The sequence below is a fragment of the Bos grunniens genome, chromosome 25, assembly GCF_055505025.1.
Source record: "Bos grunniens cultivar Pamir isolate PY7600 chromosome 25, Bosgru_T2T1.0, whole genome shotgun sequence".
NCBI lineage: Eukaryota > Metazoa > Chordata > Mammalia > Artiodactyla > Bovidae > Bos > Bos grunniens.
In genome coordinates, this window is record NC_141189.1 from 21,915,025 (window position 1) to 21,935,186 (window position 20,162).

At 46.7% G+C, this 20,162-nt stretch overlaps 1 protein-coding gene across 2 annotated transcripts in view; it reads right to left on the minus strand.

The window, feature by feature from the left end:
- The window catches only part of SCNN1G (sodium channel epithelial 1 subunit gamma), a 31,146-nt gene extending 13,038 nt beyond the window's left edge, over positions 1–18,108 (minus strand). Inside the window, exons 1-6 of one of the 2 annotated variants that reach the window (XM_086376812.1) lie at positions 17,962–18,108; positions 14,162–14,499; positions 12,050–12,359; positions 8,859–9,049; positions 7,767–7,870; positions 4,424–4,587 (exon numbers count right to left, since the gene is read on the minus strand). In XM_086376812.1, coding sequence (XP_086232938.1) covers positions 4,424–4,587; positions 7,767–7,870; positions 8,859–9,049; positions 12,050–12,359; positions 14,162–14,499; positions 17,962–18,108 — 1,254 coding nt within the window. Of the gene's footprint in view, positions 1–4,423; positions 4,588–7,766; positions 7,871–8,858; positions 9,050–12,049; positions 12,360–14,161; positions 14,500–17,911 lie in introns of both variants that reach the window. The other variant, XM_086376813.1, reaches the window with a different exon arrangement.
- Between the last annotated feature and the right edge of the window lie 2,054 nt (positions 18,109–20,162).

Consider the following 20,162-nt stretch of genomic DNA (forward strand, 5'->3'; position numbering starts at 1 on the left):
AGCCTGATTTCCCAAAGCTACACCTTGGGTATGTGCCAAACTGAAGTGGTCATTTTCTCCCTGAACCCTACTCTTCTTGTATTCCCTAATTCAGAACCTGTACTCCCATTCAACACAATACCCAAGTCAGAACCTAAATATGGATCTAACTTCCCCTGGCCTTTCCCCGATGACCTTGGTTGTCAAGCAGTGTTGCTTCCACACTGTAAGATCTCTCAAATCCAGTCACTTCTGCTCATCCCCACAGCCATTGCCTCAGGGAGGGAGTCATAATTTCTTTCTAGTATTACTGTAAATACTTGGCTGCTACTGTAAATACTTGAGCCCCAACTTGCTCAAACTGTGATTTGAATACTTTAGTATTTTGAGTGCGCTTCAAAGTGGTTTTTCGAAATGATTCACTACATTATGAATCATTTTGAAATGAGACTTCAAATCCTTTCTGCAACCCCCTTTGTAATTGCTCTGCCGTTTGTCTGGAGTGGCCCTTCCTGATTCTATTTGCCTGACATTTGTCCTTAAGAAATCATCATCTAGAAAGCCTAGACCAACAGGTTTTGTCCTGGCTCCGGTTCATCCAGCCATCCAAAAATATTTATGGAGGATCTACTATGCTCTAAGAACTGAGCCTGGGAACAGACAGAAATGGTCCCTGTTCCCACAGAGCTTGGACCTGTATTGCAAAGCTGTGTTATCTTCTCTTAAAGGTGAATTTTGAAGGTAGGTGCTCTGTTATACCCATCTCTGAATAGCCAGTGCTTTGGACACACAGTCCCTCAATGAATGAAAGAAGATTTGTTAACCAGCTGCCTAACCAACTGATTCCACCAATTTAACATGCTTCTCAAAAGTAAATAAATAACTACCTAAAAAATAAAGAAGGAAGGAAGTCTAGTGTGTTTGGATTTATTCTTAATGACCCTCTGGTGACCTCTCAGTAATCTTTGTTTTTTTCTGTTGTTGTCTTAAATGCTCATAAATCAGAACCAGAGCTGCCTGCCCCTGCTCTGTGGCTTTGATTTTGTACACCTCAAGTTAGGTGTAGCAGAAAACCCACCCATGTCTTTGTTTACCCATCACTGCTAAAGGGAGCATTTGCTTAACAATGTGATGGGCATTCTTAAGCTCAGAGAAGAAAACCAGAGGGCAATTCCCTTGGTTCTCAAACTTTCCCAAGCTCTAAGTTTGCAGACACTGTAACAGGCAGGAGGGAAGAAGAGCACATGCTGTAAGAATGTGCTGTAAATTCCAGGTGCTTCTTCAAGTACAAAATTGCCAGGGGAACATTGGCTCAAAATGCTCACTGTTCTGATCAGGGAGTTTTGTAATCTGCTGGTAAAGAGAGGAATCAGAGACCTAGTTCCTTAAGTAGGAACCTAAAGTCTTTCAAATCACAGTTTGAGCAAGTTGGGGCTCAAGATTTTTTTTCCTGGGCCATCAGCATCCACACAGGCCAAGTTGGTACACAACACTTCTCATGTGGAACAAACTGCCCACATTGAACAAAGCCCCTAAGTGACATGGCTCCTTTGAGCGCCGGGGCTCCCAGATGACCATCCCCATGGTTTCTCTTGTCCAAGGTTGCTCTTGAATGGGACATGGCCAGGCATGGAAGCCACAGATCCCAGTTCAGCAACTCTGCTTTCCCAACTTAAATACTACTTCCTCAGGAAAGCGCCCCTTGAACTCTCCACTACCCACCCCCCCCCATAAAAGCCCTATATCAGGCATCTCTGTGGTATGCTCTCATGCATCCTGTATTTATCCTTCTTAGCACCTATGATGATTACAGTTAATCACCTATGTGATTTTTGGTTTGTTATTATAAATTCTCTCTGCTAGACCCAAAGTCTAAAAGGACAGGGACAGTTCTGGGGACACTGATGTAGTTCCAGGATCTAGCACACATGAAGTGCTCAGAAAATGCTTGTTGGATGAATAGATAATGGATAGATATATGCACTCCAGTGCCCGTGATGTGACTTTGTAACACTTCGGAGACAGCATTTACGGCTGTGCTAAAGCTCTGGTGTCATCCTAGCTCTACTTTCTCTGAGGAAGACACACTTTTCTTCTTCTTTCATTCTAAACTACTCAGGTTTCTAAAGCTGAGGTTCCTGAGTTTGCTGCCTCTTGGAATGACCGCTGGGGTCCAGTAAAAATACAGATCCTTGGGCTCATCTCTCAGAGAGATTGATTCAGTAGACCTGATTCTAATGACCAATCTAGTTTGGAGACCACTTCTCTGGAGGAAAAAATTGTGAGGGATGAAGGGTAAGAGGTTTAATTTGGGGCGTTAGTGAAGTGAAAGTTGCTCAGTCGTGTCCAGCTCTTTGTGACCCCATGGACTATACAGTCCATGGAATTCTCCAGGCCAGAATACTAGAGAGGGTAATGTTTCCCTTCTCCAGGGGATCATTCCAACCCAGGGATCGAACCCAGGTCTCCCGTATTTCACGCAGATTCCTTACGAGCTGAGTCACAAGGGAAGCCCTTGGAATGTTAAGGTTCGCTATAAACAAAGGCATGAACAAAGGGTCCATAAGGAGAGATTTTTTCCCCTCCATAAATAGGTGAAAAAAATACCACTAAGAATGACTGTCAATTAAACTTATAATAGATGCCATTTTTTCTTAAATTAGCAAAGATTAAACATTGCAAGGAGATCCAACCAGTCCATTTTAAAGGAGATCAGTCCTGGATGTTCTTTGGAAGGACTGATGCTAAAGCTGAAACTCCAGTACTTTGGCCACCTCATGCGAAGAGTTGACTCACTGGAAAAGACTCTGATGCTGGGAGGGATTGGGGGCAGGAGGAGAAGGGGACGACAGAGGATGAGATGGCTGGATGGCATCACCGACTCGATGGACGTGAGTTTGAGTGAACTCCAGGAGTTGGTGATGGACAGGGAGGCCTGGCGTGCTGCAATTCATGGGGTCGCAAAGAGTCGGACGTGACTGAGTGACTGAACTGAACTGAAACGTTGCTTAATATCTGTTTTGGTACAACATCATTGGAGGGCAATTTGGCTAATCTATGTCTTGAATGATATACTTCTAGGAGGTAATTGGATGACTACACATCCCACTGCACTGTTGTTTTTAGTCGTACCTGGAAACAAGCTCAAGTGTATCAACAGAGAATTGCTTCAATAACTTACCCACACAATGGGATATTATGTCTTTAAGAAGAATGAGGCAGAATCTGTGTATTGCTATGGAACTATTTCCAAGCTATACTATCAAGTGAAAAGTGGGGCAGAACAGTATTTTGCATTTGCATAAAAGAAGAAATGATTATAGGACTTCCCTGGTGGATCAGACGGTAAAGCGTCTGCCTACAATGCAGGAGACCCGGGTTCCATCCCTGGGTCAGGAAGCTCCCCTGGAGAAGGAAACGGCAACCCACTCCAGTATTCTTGCCTGGAGAATCCCATGGATGGAGGAGCCTGGTGGGCTACAGCCCATGGGGTTGCAAAGAGTCAGACACGACTGAGCGACTTCACTTTCACTTTCACTTTCATACACAGGCTTGAAGAAGACTATAACACCCTTCTGAGTCATGGAAGCAACAGCCATAGCTGCATGTGAAGGAAGGAGGAGACCAGCAGTTAGGGATAGAAGAGGTGTGTCTGCACAGTAGGATCCTTGTACTGACTTTGTACATATACTCCTTTGAAATAAGTACTTAATAGTTATTGTGGTAGGTAGAATGAGAGACAGAGTCACAGAGTGAGAGAGAGACTGGCATAAAAAAACCCAGGCCTAGAAACAGGAGACTATACAAGCAGTGACGTGACCAGGGGTGTCCTTGGACACCCCTCACCTTGCCCTTCTACTTCCACTGGGCATGGCCAACCCAAGGATTGGAGTCTGCAGCCCAGATGTGCTCCTGGTGACAGGTATGAGTGTTCTCAGCACCCAGTGAGCTCAGAGAAGGTCAAAGACTTGAGAGAAGAGGGGTTCTTGGTACATGAGCTGAAACTGACGGAAGCAGGAGGGACTAAATAGACCTGTGAAGGCCCAGTGACTTTCCAATAGTGGTTTACATGCTCCATTGGCCTGTAGGTGGCCCAGGAAGGTGTAAATCTGCTCCATTTATATCACTGACAAATACATCATTAGTATCTGATGCCTTGCTTCCAGCACAGGTTTCATAAATGTGGATGTCTGTCTCTGGAACAAGGAAGGTTCCTTCAATTCTTATCCTAAATGGTGTCCTGTCATTGTTCATCCATACAGAAGACATAAAGACAGCCCTTAGTGTAACTTAGAGAGTGACCATTTGAGTAATCATTGAAAAACATGAGACTATGCTTCCTCTTAAAACCAATACCCTTTTCTGTAAGTCCCACCTCACTGATTGTCCTTCAATGAAAGCTGTCCTCCTTGCCAAGCAGATGGAAGTCAGAGCGTGCTCTTACCAGGTGCATTCCTATGGAGGTGGCCATGGCCGTCTCAATCTCCGTTCCCACGTCCTCAACGAAGGGGTATTCGTCCTGCCGATGGATAATCACCTTAGCCCCAGTGGAGGACACCAGGAAGGGGTTGTACTCTTCTTCATTTATGTACAGGATGACCTGCAGCCCTGGAAGGACAAGGCAGCCCATTGTGGTCAAAACCCAGGGGAAGATTCCCTGCTCATAGCTTACCTCTCCCACCACTCTGGGAGCCTCAAAACCAAGACCCAGGCATTTCCTACAAGTGAAAAGCGGACAGGAGCAAAATGGGAAGCTCTGTGAGGGGAGCCTGACTTTTCACTGCTCTGTTTCCAGAGCTTAGCTCAAATAGGGTTCAGGAATAGTATCATTACTGCAGTGTTGCCAAGCACAAGTTTTGCTACCTGGCCTAAGACGTGAACCTCCTTGGGGCTCTTTGAGATGGGGAGTTCTGCTGGGCACCCAAAGGGATGTGCAGGACTGCGGTTGAGATTCCAGTAGTGCATCTGACCACTGCCCTAAATCCTCTCCCTGATCCTACTGTTACACCTGTGTCTAATCTGAGCCGAGCAGCCAGAGGGACCTTTTAAAATCAGGTCACTCCCTTGTCTGAAACTCTTCAGAGGCATCTCATTGCATACACGGGGACACCATAAAATACTGTCCAGAAACCTGCTGCTGCTGCTAAGTCACTTCAGTCATGTCCGACTCTGTGCGACCCCATAAGACGGCAGCCCATCAGGCTCCCCAGTCCCTGGGATTCTCCAGGCAAGAACACTGGAGTGGGTTGCCATTTCCTTCTCCAATGCATGAAAGTGAAAAGTGAAAGTGACGTCGCTCAGTCGTGTCCGACTCTTAGCGACCCCATGGACTACAGCCCACGAGGCTCCTCCATCCATGGGATTTTCTAGGCAAGAGTACTGGAGTGGGGTGCCATTGCCTTCTCCATCCAGAAACCTGACTAGCTCTCATATGGTGATGCCTTCCTCCTCATCCCACTCTCCCCCTCCATCAGGAAGCTCCAAGCACACTGGTCATCTTTCTGTTTCCAGAGCACACCAAATCCATTTCCTCATTGAGGTCCTCGGACCTGCTAGTCCTCAAACGCTCCTCAGTGGACTGTATCATACATCTTCTCCTCTTCAAATAACCCTCATCCCAGAGGCCTTTCTGGACCTCCTTATCTGAAATAAAATTCCCATCTCAACTCAGCCCTTGTGCGGGGTAATTCTTGAGGTATAAACCTAGGATTGATAACCAGATAATGTCTATGTGCTTGTTCATCCATTTATCTGTTTCTCTCCAACAAAATACGAGCTCCTTGAAAGCAGGGATGATATCTGTGTTATTCACCACTGGGTCCCTAAGACTTGGAAGAGGGCCTGAAGTATAGAAGATACTCAAAAATATTTGGTAAACAAATGAGCAAATGAACAGGGCCTATGTGAGTTGAAAGAAGAGAATTTTTAAAATTATTCTGACTTCTTTTTGTTGTTATTTAGTTGTGTTTGTGGAGAAGGCAATGGCACCCCACTCCAGTACTCTTACCTGGAAAATCCCATGGACTGAGGAGCCTGGTAGGCTGCAGTCCATGAGGTCGCTAAGAGTTGGGCATGACTGAGCAACTTCACTCTCACTTTTCACTTTCATGCATTGGAGAAGGAAATGGCAACCCACTCCAGTATTCTTGCCTGGAGAATCCTAGGGACTGGGGAGCGTGGTGGGCTCCCGTCTATGGGGTCGCACAGAGTCGGACATGACTGAAGTGACTTAGCAGCAGTAGCAGTTGTGTTTGACTCTTTTCAATCCCATGAACTGTATGTAGCTCACCAGTTTCCTCTGTACTTTACTATCTCCTGGAGTATGCTCAGATTCCTGTCCACTGAGTCAGTGATGCTATCTAACCATCTCATCCTCTGCCGTCCCCTTCTGCCTTTGCCTTTACTCTATCTGTAAGTGAAGGAATCAAAGCCCAGAGTGGGGAAGTGATTTGCTCAAGGTCACACAGCTCAAATGCAGCAGAGACAGGATTGTGCAACAGTTCCCAGACAACTTCTTCCCACTGACGTATGTGCTCTGAGTTATGGTTTCTTGCAGGTGTGGTAAGAACACAGACTGTGCAGTAACAAAGAGGAGGAGTCCAACTGGGTTTTCCTCCATAAGACCTTGCCTATCCTTATAGGAGCATATCTATGTATAAAATCGTGTTCAGTTTGCTTAGAATCTTTCAAGATAGACCAATCGGTTGAGTTCCTGTCTTCTCTACAGAAGTCACAATAGTAGAGTAGCAATAATAATAATATTAGAGGTAGTAATTTTTGGTGGTAATAGTAGCAGCAGCAGCAATGGTAGTAACGGCAGTAACAGTAGTAATGACAACCACAACTAGCATTTATTGGGTGCTTAGTATGTGTTATGGACTGAATTGCGTGTCTTTCTGCAGACCACCCTCCACCCTATTTATATGTTGAAGTCTTAATCCCCACTGTGATTGAATTTGGAGAATCAGCCTTAGGCAGGTGATTAAGGTTAAATGAGGTCAGAAGGGTGGACCCTAATCCCATAGGATTGGTGTTCTCATAAGAAGAGGAAGAGACAACACAGCTTTCTCTCTGCATGCCACCAAAGAGAGGCCATGTGAGGACAGAGACAGGTGGCCAACTGCAAGCCAGCAAGAGAGTCCTCACCAGGACCAAATTTGCCAGCAGCTTGACCATGAGTTTCTAAATGTCCATTGTTTAAGCCACCCATCTATAATATTTTGCTAAGGCAGCCCAACCAAATGAATACAGCGTGTGTCAGGTCTTATTAACTGCTTTTCATGTTTTGACTTCTCAATTACCTTGTATTATCAGTACCATTGTTATTCCCACTTTATAAATGAAGGGGAGTAAACTTTCACTGGGCTGCACAGTGAGTGACAGAGTGGATTTTGGCTCCAAAATCTGTCATCTTAATCAGGATAAAGGTGTGTTGGCCTCTCTAATCTCCTGCTCAGCACGTCTGGATTTAAGTCCATTCTGAAGCTGCCTGCTCGGCATTACTCACTCCAGCTACAATTTTAAACCTGAGTGGTTTCCCCAGGTGAAGAAACACCAGGGTTGTCCCTGCTGCTCTCTCAAAAGCAAAGAGGAGATGTCAAAAAAGAAAACAGATTCTGATAGAGAAGGAAAGAACCGACATGGATGAGAAAAAGTTGTATCCCCAGTTTCTGGCCAGGTTAGGGAGAGCCTGTATCTCTGGAAGGCTTCAAGCACCCCAACTGTCCTGCTGTCAGCAAGCTTGTCATTAGAGCACCCCAGGATCCCCTTGATGCAGGTTTTCTTACCAAATTCACTGCCTCCCATGGAGGTGCTGAGGATAGTCTCATTTTGTCTATTGTTGAATGTGTAGCAATTCCCATACATTGGATGGTGGAAAAGCGTGAAGTTCCTACGGTGAAAGAATACAGGTCAGAAAGGGCTGTGCTGGGAACTCCCGTCATGCACCTGAGCTGACATCTCAGTGGGCAGTGCTAACAGGCCAGCTCTCTTCTGTGGACAATGGATGATAGACACAACTTATGTTCCCCATCTTTCCTCCGACAGATGACAAACAAGGCCCCTCGTCCAGTTGACACATGTTGATGTAGAACCACCCTCTGCTTTCCCTTCACCCTCTTAATCCACTCACCTCCTTCTCCATCCTGACTTGGCATGCTTTGTGCCAATATATCTGTCCTCACTTCCTCTCCGCTTGAATATCTCAGCCAACACTTGACTTTTTTTCCCATTCTGATTCCTAGCAAATGATTCCCAGAAAAGGAATCACATCATACATGTCCTTATACTGACTTTAGAATCCAACTTTCAGGAGACATGATTCTAATCACTCAGTTTTCACAAGGATCAATATACCAACTAACATATAGAAACGTTTAGTATTTTAAAAGAATGAAGAAAGCTTTTACAATAAACAGGAACACTTTAGAATGCCCCATGACTGCCTAGTGTCCACCAGGAATCTGGGTGTTATCTTAATGGTAGAAAGGTATGAAAGCTCACGTCTGTCCACAGACCTTCCTGCCCTCCCTTCTTCTCTTCCTGCCTCCTTCCATCTCTCCTTCCTTACTTCCTCTTGACTAGATTGATGGTTCTCACTGGTATGCATGATGGTAATATACAAGGTTATATGTCCACCATCAACTACTCTGTTTTAATAATTTAATGAGTTTAAGGATGTTTTGACGCTAAGTCATCTTCATCTTCCTCACAGACTCTAGAGCTGAGCTCCTGTATAAGTCATTTTCCAAAAGGCAGGGTCAGTGAGAAGAGCACCTGTCACTCCCAAGACCTCTAGCTGAGCTGCAGGTGCGTGCAAGGAGCCAAGCACTTAGAGCCCCTGGTCCCTGGAGCTGAGAGAGCAGCCTTCCACTACTGACCTGGCATCGCAGGACACCCCGTCAAAGAAGCAAGTGACCAGCAGCTCGTCAGCAGAGTAGCTCATGTTGATTTTCTTCTCCTGAGACACCTGGGCCATGATGTTCATGTAGTGCAGCTTGTACCACTCCTGGATAGCATTGACCCCTGAGCTGAAGGTGTAGACCGCACAGTCCGATGTGTCATTAGAACACTGTGAAGAGGAGGAGACACCAAGATAAAGCTACGGGCCCTGCCAGGGGCCCTTAGAAGGACTGTGAGCCTAAGGAACTGGACTCTAGATACTCAGGGGAACAGGAGAGATACCTGGGCAAGGATGGGCTTCTTCTCACTTCTGAGACCAGGGACTCAACATCCTCAAGCCTCAAGGACCAAGAAGGGGCTAAGTGAGGAAGGACACAGAGCCTCACTCTCATGAGTCTCTCAGTGAGAACCAAGACCAGCTTCCTCAGAGTCCCCAGATAGCCAGGCTTTTACCAATCATGGCTACTGAGTTCCACCCAACCCTCACCATTTCTTATCAGATCAACAGTCTAAAAATTGAGATTCTAGCCCAGACACTGCCATGACCTCTCTGCAAGACCCTGGGCAAGGCACTCAGTTCAGTCGCTCAGTCGTGTATGACTCTTTGCGACCCCATGGACAGCAGCACACCAGGCTTCCCTGTCCATCACCAACTCCTGGAGCTTACTCAAACTCATGTCCGTCCAGTTGGTGATGCCATTCAACCATCTCATCCTCTGTCGTCCCCTTCTCCTCCCCACCTCAATCTTTCCCAGCATCAGGGTCTTTTCAAACGAGTCAGTTCTTTGCATTAGGTGGCCAAAGTATTGGGAGTTTCAACTTCAATATCAGTTCTTCCAATGAATATTCAGGACTGATTTCCTTTAGGATTGGCTGGTTTGATTGTTTTGCATTCCAAGGGACTCTCAAGAGTCTTATCCAACACCACAGTTTAAAAGCATCAATTTTTCAGTGCTCAGCTTTCTTTATAGTCCAACTCTTATATACATACATGACTACTGGAAAAACCATAGCTTTGACTAGATGGACCTTTTTTGACAAAGTAATGTCTCTGCTTTTTAATATGCCATCTAGGTTGGTCATAACTTTTCCTCCAAGGAGCAAGCATCATTTAATTTCATGGCTGCAGTCACCACCTGCAGTGATTTTGGAGCCCACCAAAATAAAGTCTGTCACTGTTTCCATTGTTTCCCTATCTATTTGCCATAAAGTGATGGGACTGGATGCCATGATCTTAGCTTTCTGAATGTTGAGCTTTAAGCCAACTTTTTCACTCTCCTCTTTCACTTTCATCAAGAGGCTCTTTAGTTTTTCTCCACTTTCTGCCATATAAGGGTAGCGTCATCTGCATACCTATCCTTATTTCACCTACAAAATGTTGATCAAAATACCATACTTCCCCACCTCATATGCTGGTTAGGAAGACCAGCATTCAAAATATATAATAATGGGAGTTCTATAGGTAAACTGTGATATGGCCCAGATGTTCTCATCATACTTATGTGCGTGTGTGCTCAGTCACTCAGTCATGTTCAACTCTGTGACCCCATGGACTGTGGCCCGCCAGGCTCCTCTGTCCATGGAATTCTCCAGGCAAGAACACTGGAGTGGGTTGCCATTCCATTCTCAGGGGATCTTCCCAACCCAGGGATCGAACCCATTTCTTCTGAATTGCAGGCAGATTCTTTACCACTGCGTGACCTGAGAAGCCCCTCTCATTTCATCAACAGGGCTTGAAAACTCTCCTAAAAGACAGACACCAAAAGATGAATTTGAGTATCAAGGGGAACTTTATCTTGCATAAGGACCAAGGAAAACTTCACAAAGGTTCAGTGATTTAGAAAAAGTGCCACTTTCCCCTCAGGATTGGCAAATGGAGCCATCAGGTCTCACAATCAGCAACCAAGACTATGAAGACTGAGTAGCTCTCATCCTGCAGAAACAGCTGGGGCACAGAGAGGAGGGTGATGGTTGAGTGTGGCCATGAAGGCAATGGAATTCATTTTTGGTAAGTGGCTGCTTCTTCAGAGCCCCTTAAATGGGACCAAGAAGGAGAGATGAGAAGTCAGGCTATAGCACCTCATGAAGGCAAGTATTGCTGGGAACACTGTGTGTTTCTGCTGCTCATTTTCTATTTTCTTCCTTCTGGTATCTGCACTCCAATTTTATTTGATAGAATTTCCTTTCCCTCTTTGGATATAGTTAGCCAAGACTGTCTATCAAGATGCCCTACCCTACATGAGCCATCAGGTGACCCAAACTTGGTCAATCAGATAGTCCCCAGTGGAATTTGAATCAACAATTGAAGCTTATTTAATCCAGCAGCAATATCTGAAATGATTCTTCATCATTTCTTGCCACCAGGATCCCTGAATCTTCCCTAATTTCTGTCCTTTGAGAGGACTCCATGAGCTACTGGTCACCTTCTAAGACAGAGGTCCTCAACCTTTTTGGCACAAGGGACTGGTTTCGTGGAAGACAGTTTTTCCACAGATGTTGCCGGTGGGAATGATGGTTCAAGTGATGGGGATCAGCAGGGAAGCTTTGCTGGCTCACCCACCACTCACCTCCTACTCTGTGGCCGGTTCCTAACAGGCCACCGACCTGATACCAGTTCTAATGGCATTTTTATCTGCTTAAGATCGCCTGGGGGCTTCCCAGGTGGCTCAGTGGTAAAGAATCTGCCTGCCAATGCAGGAGACACAGGGGACGCAGGTTCGATCCCTGGATCAGGATTATCCCTTGAAGGAGGAAATGGCAACCCACTCCAGTATTCTTGCCTGGTAAATCCCATGGAAAGGAGCCTGGCGGGCTATAGTCCACAGGGTTGCAAAAAGTTGAACATGACTGGGCACAGCACACATAATAACGATTGCCTGGATCAGTTTCAGTTGCTTGCAGCCGATTCACCCTGAATGTGTTTCTTTCTGAGGCACTATAGGACTAACAGCAAAGAAGAAACCTCCCTGGACAGGACCCCGCCTCCCCGGACCCATGACCCCGCCTCCCCAGACCCATGACCCCGCCTCCCCAACCCGTGACCCCGCCTCCCCAGACCCATGACCATGCCTCCCCGGACCCATGACCATGCCTCCCGGACCCATGACCTCACCTCCCCGGACCCATAATCCCACCCCAGGCCCCGAAACCGAGAGGATGTGCATCTTACCAGCTGGAATCCCACCACCTCCTTGGAATTGTGGATATGCATGACATCTGATGCCTTGTGAATGATTCTTGCGTTGACTTTCCGCTTCCGTCCCGTGAAGAAGTCCCTGGCCTTGCCCGTATCACCCTTCTCAAAGGCCATCAGTGGGGCTAGGTTGAGGAATTTGGGATCAGTGCCCTTCCTGACTGAACTCCAGGACTGTGCCTCTCGGCGTTTCCGAGACGTAATCTCTGAAAAGCCATACAGGGTCTTCAAGGCTGCTCTGGTCTCCTGTTCCAAGTCGGCTAGGAGGTGGCGCACAGCACTGTACCTGCCAAGGTGGGAAGGAGGAGTTGGGATGGGGAAACCCCTCTGGCCCTTTACCGTGCTGCTTCCCATTGATGTGCCCATCGTCCCAGCGCCCTTGGCCAAGAAGACCAGGCCATTTTAAATTTTCCTCTTCCAACGTGACCACTGGCTCAAATAAATGGGGACAGGCTCCTGTATGACCCTTGTGTAACTGCCTGTGGCTTCACCTTTGCCATCACTGTCTGCTTGCTCTCGGGGTGTGTTGATGAGTTTGCCCCAACCAGCATTTCTGGAGTGGTGACTGTCAGCTGCCTCCCATAAACCAGCCACAGGGAAGACAAGTAAATAACTGCTAACCAGGAGTCTCCCCAGTGGCAGGCTCTGTTTCTACCTGGCATACTTGCCCCTGCCCACAGGTTCTCCTCGAATCAGTGCTGGGAGGGAGAGGTATTACTGTTACCTTGAAAACCCCCAAGAACACAGAATGATTCAAGAGTTGACTACATGAAGCATAACAATACCATCTTTTCATTTTCACAATACTGAATGGTCCTGACCTCTCTCTTAACTCTCCTCACTCTCTCACCCCCTTGCTTTATGCACAGACCACACAGCATGGTGACTGAACATAGAAACTTCAGAGCCAAACTGCCTGGGTTCCAGTTCCCCATCCCGGTTCTGGATGTGGGACTCTGGACAAGCCATTTAGCCTTTTCATGTCTCAGTTTTCCCATCTGTAAAATGTGATTATTGGCAAGAGTTAACCATCTATCTATCTATCCATCCATTCACATATCTCTGTGTGTATGTATGTGTATATATATATATGCAGTTAAATAATAAATATTATTAGTTTTATTAGTGTAATTTTATTTGTTAATATTTCAATCCTCTACCAACATCAGCTGCACGAGGACAAAGACTGTGTCTGAGTTATTCACTTCCAAGCCCCAGAAGGAGGCATAGTGAATGACAACTTGTAGAGGCTGAGTAAGAGATTACGGAACGATTGATGGAGGGAAGAAAGGGTGTGGGGAGGAAGGAAGAAAGGGAGGAAGGAAAGAAAGACTTTGAGGGGGAGGATAAGTTTAGACCTGATTTTGATTTTGAGCTTTGCCATCAACTCATCGAGGACTCTACAAGTTAGTTCCCTTTGAAGGTCTTCCTCCCTTGCTCTTCCCTTATCCCAGCCCCCACCCCTGCTCTGCCAAATTCTGATCTGCCTCACAGATCAGTTTTCAATAATCCTGAGAAGGATTCCGATGACCCATTTAGAACAGGTCAGGCAACAGACAATTAGGCAGGACGAAGGGATGGTCCTGCCCAGAGCCCAGTGATCTCAATTAGTGGGGCTGGGTTGACTCAGGTGAGGGTTTTGGGCAGCGGAGGTGCTTCTGGAAGTCACCTAGGTGTCACGTCTGAATCAGCCTCCAGCTCACGCTCAGGGGAGAGTGAGGGTGTGAGCTTGGCGAGCTCAGGGCAAATGGCTAAGCTGGACTCTGTGTGTGCGTGTGTGTGTGTGTGTGTATGTCTAAGACAGGAGGGATGCTTGTCTATTCCAGACCCAGCTGCCAAGCAGAAGAGTTCCTTGCAGCCTCTCTCACCCTCCTCCCTTCCTTGAGCCAGTCCATCCTCAGAAGTTGCTGATGGATTGAAAATTTGGTACAGATTTTAAACCATGGAGAGGGCAGTTTACCAACACTGGCAAGAAATTCAAGTTTCTAAACAGTGTGTCTGCAGGCTGGAGTGCGTCACCTTTGGGAGAGGCACTGGCATCTGGAGGGGGCATGACCCCTCCTCCACGTGCCTGCTCTTGCCTCTTACTTGTAAGGGTTGATGTTGCAGATGGTGACCGCAGGAAAATCCAGCTTTTGGAAGTGGACTTTGATGGAGACAGAGACGGTGTAGAAGGATGAGATGAGGAGGGCACACTGCCAGAAAATGAGGGCCACGGCCGTCAGCGTGAAGAGAATCCAGAGCAGGCGCCGGAGGCGGCCACGCGACACCACGATGCGGCGGCAGCCGTGGGTGTTGGTGTTCAGACAGTACCACTGCATCAGCTCTTTGATGTTAGGTGCCTGAGGTCCCGTCACGGGCAGATTCTTCTTGATTTTGGCTTTGATCTTCTCTCCAGGAGCCATGGTGAGGATGGGACAGACAAGCTGGAGGGGCAGAGAAAAAAGGCAAGTGAGTGGGTACAGCCCAGAGGCTGGGCGCTGGGAAACACCAGCTCATGTGTCCCCAAAGGCTGTCTTCCTCTTTCGCTTTGGGCTAGACAGTCTGCTTTCTGAGGCCTTGGCCCTTGCTCCAGGATATTTGCTTTGGGGCCACCACAGCTGCCTCCCTCTCTGCCTGCTTCCCAGGGCAGCCCCCAGGCCAAGCCGTGTGGATGCCGGGGCTGGGTAAGGCTTAACATGAAAATGACTCCATGAGTTTGAAAGACCTTTCTCCTGGGTGCTTGGAACAACCCCACCCCATCAGACTCCACTTCCCTCTTATCAAGCTCCATCGTGAGCTTAGCAGCCGAGGCCTGATTTTATCACCTCCATTAGCCTGCCTTCCTTGAGGGCATCATTCCTACCTCCTCCTGCCCCCCTGGTGCTGACCTCAGCGTCTGGCACAGAGCAAGTGCCTTACGAATCGATTCTAACAGATAAAATCTGCCAAGAGAATTTCCAGGCAGCCACACTAGATCATGTTCAGTCCCTTGCCAGACCAGCCGTAGCTTCCTGAGCTTTTCTCAGCTGATTTACTGCAAGTGGAGTGTTTCTGTTTCACTTCTGTTTCACTTTTTCTCTTTATACTCAAGCTTTTAGTGTTTCTAGAGCACCTGATACAATAATACAACAATAGCCTATAAATATTGGCCACTTAATATTTGCCAGGCATTGTGCCAGATTTCCTTTATTCTAACATACCACTGATTTGGAGAATACATTTTGATTTTATAACAGCTTTGTTTGGGGAAGAATGTTGAAAAGCAAATTACCACATTCATCAATATACACGATGTATCTGAATTATAGAAGCTTTACAATGTACAATAACAATCTTTTAAAATATGAACTAAAATAATATATAGTCTCATTCATCTCATAAATGTGTACAGTCTCATTCTTCATATAGAACATACATAATAAATCTCGATCCAAATCTATCTATATATACTTCAGTTCATGTTTCAACAATGCCATAAGGTAGGCATACTATTATTATCTCCAGGTTACTGAGGAGGAAAATGAGCTCAGAGAGGTTGGAGTAACTTGTGCAAAATCACACAGCTAGTAAGTGGAGGCACTTGGTTGGAACCTTGCAACCTTTATCATCATGGTATATGCCTTGAGGGGACTGGTATTGTGCTGGGTGCTGCCCACTCCTCATGAGTTAATTAGCAGTTCCTGGAACTAAGGATGGGATCCTGAGCTATCTACTTTTCAAATTCTGGGTAGTTAGTACAATCGCTTCCTAACATTGGTATTAGTAAACATGGGCATTGAGGAGGGGTATATGGAAACTCTGTCTCCTGTGCCTACCATAGGTGACAGAGAAAAATTAGGATATACTATAATTTGAAGTAGGATATACAGTGTAATCCCCATGCTCCCCCGCACCCCCACCCCACCCCACCCCACCAGAAGGCTTGGGCCTGGGACAAAGACTGTAGTTTACCCCATCTTGTTCTTCAGGATTCCGGACTTGAGCACTCACTTTTTCTCTACCCTAAACCCATGGGATATTGTCCAAAATTGGGAGCTTGGGCCAAGCTGGTAAGCCTTCAAGTTTATGGTGTCAGTGAGTTTCAGGTTTATGACAGCAAGGATACAGAGTGTTGCAAGGGAGATAAGATGGCCAGAGGCAGCCAGCCACTCTAAGCCTTCACAGATGTATATGATCTTGCTGTGGTCTCTGACCTTCAAAATTATGCTATAAACCTCTTGGCAAGAGGAAAGTGATTTATTGTGTTTTATCATTTTAAATGTTGTCCATCCCGACCTCCTCTCTCCCTACAATTCAAAAACAAAAATTTGCAAGTTTGTTTTAGAAACCTAGGTCCAGGTACAATTTTGTATCAAATAAAACTGCAACCCAGGGAAGATTTTCTCCTCTGTGAATGTTACACAGAAACTGTGATTCTGGAAGTTTCTGTCATCAAACCTTCTTGTCCTCTCACTAAATACAACTCTTAGGGTCCCTCTAGCCCATCAGCCCCTTCCCCAGGACTGCTTTGACCCCAGTGGGTCAGCCACCAATGTCAGTGAAACCACAGGTGAAAGAAGGGAACCCACCTTGCTCATCATAAAACATATACATCTTCACACAAATAATATAATATTTCAACTTCTGAGCAAAGTAAGGTTTGCTACAGAGCAAGGATGTAGCTACATTTAGGTTATATTGCTTGATTAAACATGATGCCCTTGTGGTAGAGTTAGTAACTGACACCCAGCACTCATTCTTCTAAGCACTTTACAAGTATTAGCTGATTTAATTTCTACAACTATTTTCGGCAATAGGCAGCACAATTTTCTCCATGATACAAATGAAACAGAGATGCTGAGCAGTTAAGCAACTTGCCCAAGGTCACACTAGAAAATGGTGGAGTTGCAACTGAAACCAGGAGCCTTGAACTACAAACTACTCCCCAAATAATAATAACAACAGCAACAGCAGCAAGAACAACAAAAATAATACCAGCTTTCATTTATTGATCCTTTACTCTCAAGCTTTCTCCTCAGAGTCTTTTCACGCATTACCTTATTTAATCCTCACTGAGGAGGAAATGGCAACCCACTCCAGTATTCTTGCCTTGGGAAATCCCATGGACAGAGGAGCCTGGCGGGCTACAGTTCATGGGGTCACAAAGAGTCAGACACAACTGAGCTCGAGCAGGCACAGAGAAGAAAACTGAGGTGCAGAGTTTAGGCAACTTGTCCAGTGCCACACAGGTAGAAGGATTAAAATAATTCTCTGGAATTCCGGGGTCCCTCGTGATTCTCTTCTGCACCCCTCTCGCCCATTCCCGACCTCGACTGTCCTCAAAATCTCAGTGATGGAAGCCGAACCTCAGGCTCTGGGAGCCAGATGCGCGCTTCTCACCAGCAACTCTGCAGCCCCTGCCCTCCCCGCGCAGAGAGACCCGGTGCTGTGCCCGAAGCCACGTCTGCTTGAGGGCAGCGAGGGCTGAAGCTGCAGCAGAGAACCCAATCAACTCGCTTCAAGTGTTTGCTGTTTTCTGCAACTACAGTCACCCTAAAGAAAACATTCCAGGGGGTGGAAGAAAAGACCGCGGTCAGGTCCACGCGTCTCACTGGGGCCAGGAAAGGAATGAGCAAGTGCTGGGTGGAGAGACTGGGCGGGGCGCAGCCCCGAACCCCTGGACCCAGTTTCTGAATAAATCAGAAACGCCTCCGGCTCTAGCTCTGCCTCCCCGGCCACCGTGTGGGCAGACAGCAGAGCGCTAGACCGAATGGATGTATTTGGGAAAGAGTCCGAGCATCCCCGGTACCCGAAGGCAGCCCCGGGCTGATGATGCACACTCCGCGTCTACCGCCCGACCAAAGTCCGGAAGCTCACCGCGGCCGCTCCGGGGCCTGAAACTCCCGACCCAACTCGGCTGGGCTCACCTCACTCGGTTCGGAAGTGTCTGCGGTTAGCGTGTGCGCGATCCGAGTACGCTCCGTTCCGCTCCTCTTACAGCGAGAGCATCCCGCAGCCGCAGCAGCCAAGGCTCTAGTGGGCTGGGCCCCGCCCCCATAGGGCCCCGCCCCCATAGGGCCCCGCCCCCCACCTGCCCAGGTGTATTTCCCCAGTGGCCGGGGGACTTGCGGCATCCCAGAGTCGGCAACGATTCTGCAGCGCCCCCTGCCATACCGAGGGCGCTCTGCGTCCCAGCCCGTCCCGCTCCGTGCTTCCAGGCGGTACGGCGCTGTGCCTGCTGCCGCCCTGAGGCCACACTGGATCCTGTTCCTCACGTTCTCGCAGCGCCTCCTGCCGCCCTGTTACTGCCCAGCGCCTTCCATCCTGGTTCAGCTGGGCACCCTCCCGGCCCCAGCATCAAGAGAAATCCCAAGTAGCCTCCTGTCCCCGGCTTCCTCCTGACCTGGATGGAGTCCGAGGGCGCTTCAGTGCCCACCTGGGCAGCAGGGATGTTAGGGCAGGTCGCTCATCTTTTAGTCTCTTCAGCTGTCATTTTCTTTCTTTTTATTTTAGGAACTCACGCTGAAATCTACAATAAATGAGCTTGGAAAATTACAACTGGGAGGGACCGTGGGACACCTCTGTCACAGCCCCATTGACTAGAGAAGGAACAGGTGCAGAGAGGAGAAGCGGTCTGCACTTTTTTCACTTCCTGATATAGTATATGTAACTTGCCTTGCCAATAACTACATTTACCTAAGTATTCCACTCACACATCATTTAATTGATCTTTTGATTTATTTCAAGATCATGTCCAATTTTTTACTAATATAAATTATTCTGTAAAATATCATGTTCATTTCTAATTATCTTGGGGAGATCAAATCCTATTAGTGTATTTTTTTCTGACAATGTATTTACCCAGTTTAATTGGCACAATAAAAAGGACAGTTAAGAGAAAAAAGCAGGCTACAAAACAATACAGAGAATATATATCAAAAAATTTAAAAGAAGTTATCTCTTGGGGTAGGCTTACAAGTGAATTTCATTTGTTTTTTCTTGTTTTATATATATATATATATATATGTATATTCTGTTGTTCAGTCACCAATTTGTTTCCAACTCTTTGTGATCCCATGAACTGCAGGACATAAGGCTTCCCTGTTCTCCATTATCTTCCGAAGTTTGCTCAGGCTCATGTCCATTGACTTGGTGATGTTATCCAACCATCTCATCCTCTGCTGCCCTCTTCTTTTACCTTCAGTCTTTCCCAGCATCAGGGTCTTTTCCAATCAGTCTGCTCTTCACATCAGGTAGCCAAAGTACTGAAACTTCAGCTTTAGCATCACTCCTTCCAATGAATATTCGGGTTTGATTTCCTTTAGGACTGACTGGTTTGATCTCCTTGCAGTCCACAGGACTCTCAAAAGTCTTCTCCACAGTTTGAAAGCATCGATTATTCAATACTTAGCCATATAAATATAGGTATATATACATAAATATATAAACCTGTGTCATAAAAATAAAAAATGTTTTTACAAGATTTGGAGCTAGTTGAAATCAGGAATACCACTTAACATCAGATCTATGTCACTATCAGTTCAGTTCAGTTCAGTCACTCAGTCATGTCCGACTCTTTGCGACCCCATGAATTGCAGCACACCAGGCCTCCCTGTCCATCACTCCCGGAGTTCACTCAAACTCACGTCCATTGAGTCGGTGATGCCATCCAGCCGTCTCATCCTCTGTCATCCCCTTCTCCTCCTGCCTCCAATCCCTCCCCGCATCAGAGTCTTTTCCAATGAGTCAACTCTTCGAATCAGGTGGCCAAAGTATTGGAGTTTCAGCTTTAGCATCAGTCCTTCCAAAGAACACCCAGGACTGATCTCCTTTAGAATGGACTGGTTGGATCTCCTTGCAGTCCAAGGGACTCTCAAGAGTCTTCTCCAACACCACAGTTCAAAAGCATCAATTCTTCAGCGCTCAACTTTCTTCACAGTCCAACTCTCACATCCATACATGACCACTGGAAAAACCATAGCCTTGACTAGACGAACCTTTGTTGGCAAAGTAATGTCTCTGCTTTTCAATATGCTGTCTAGGTTGGTCATAACTTTCCTTCCAAGGCGTAAGTGTCTTTTACTTACTGCAATCATGGCTGCAATCACCATCTGCAGTGATTTTGGAG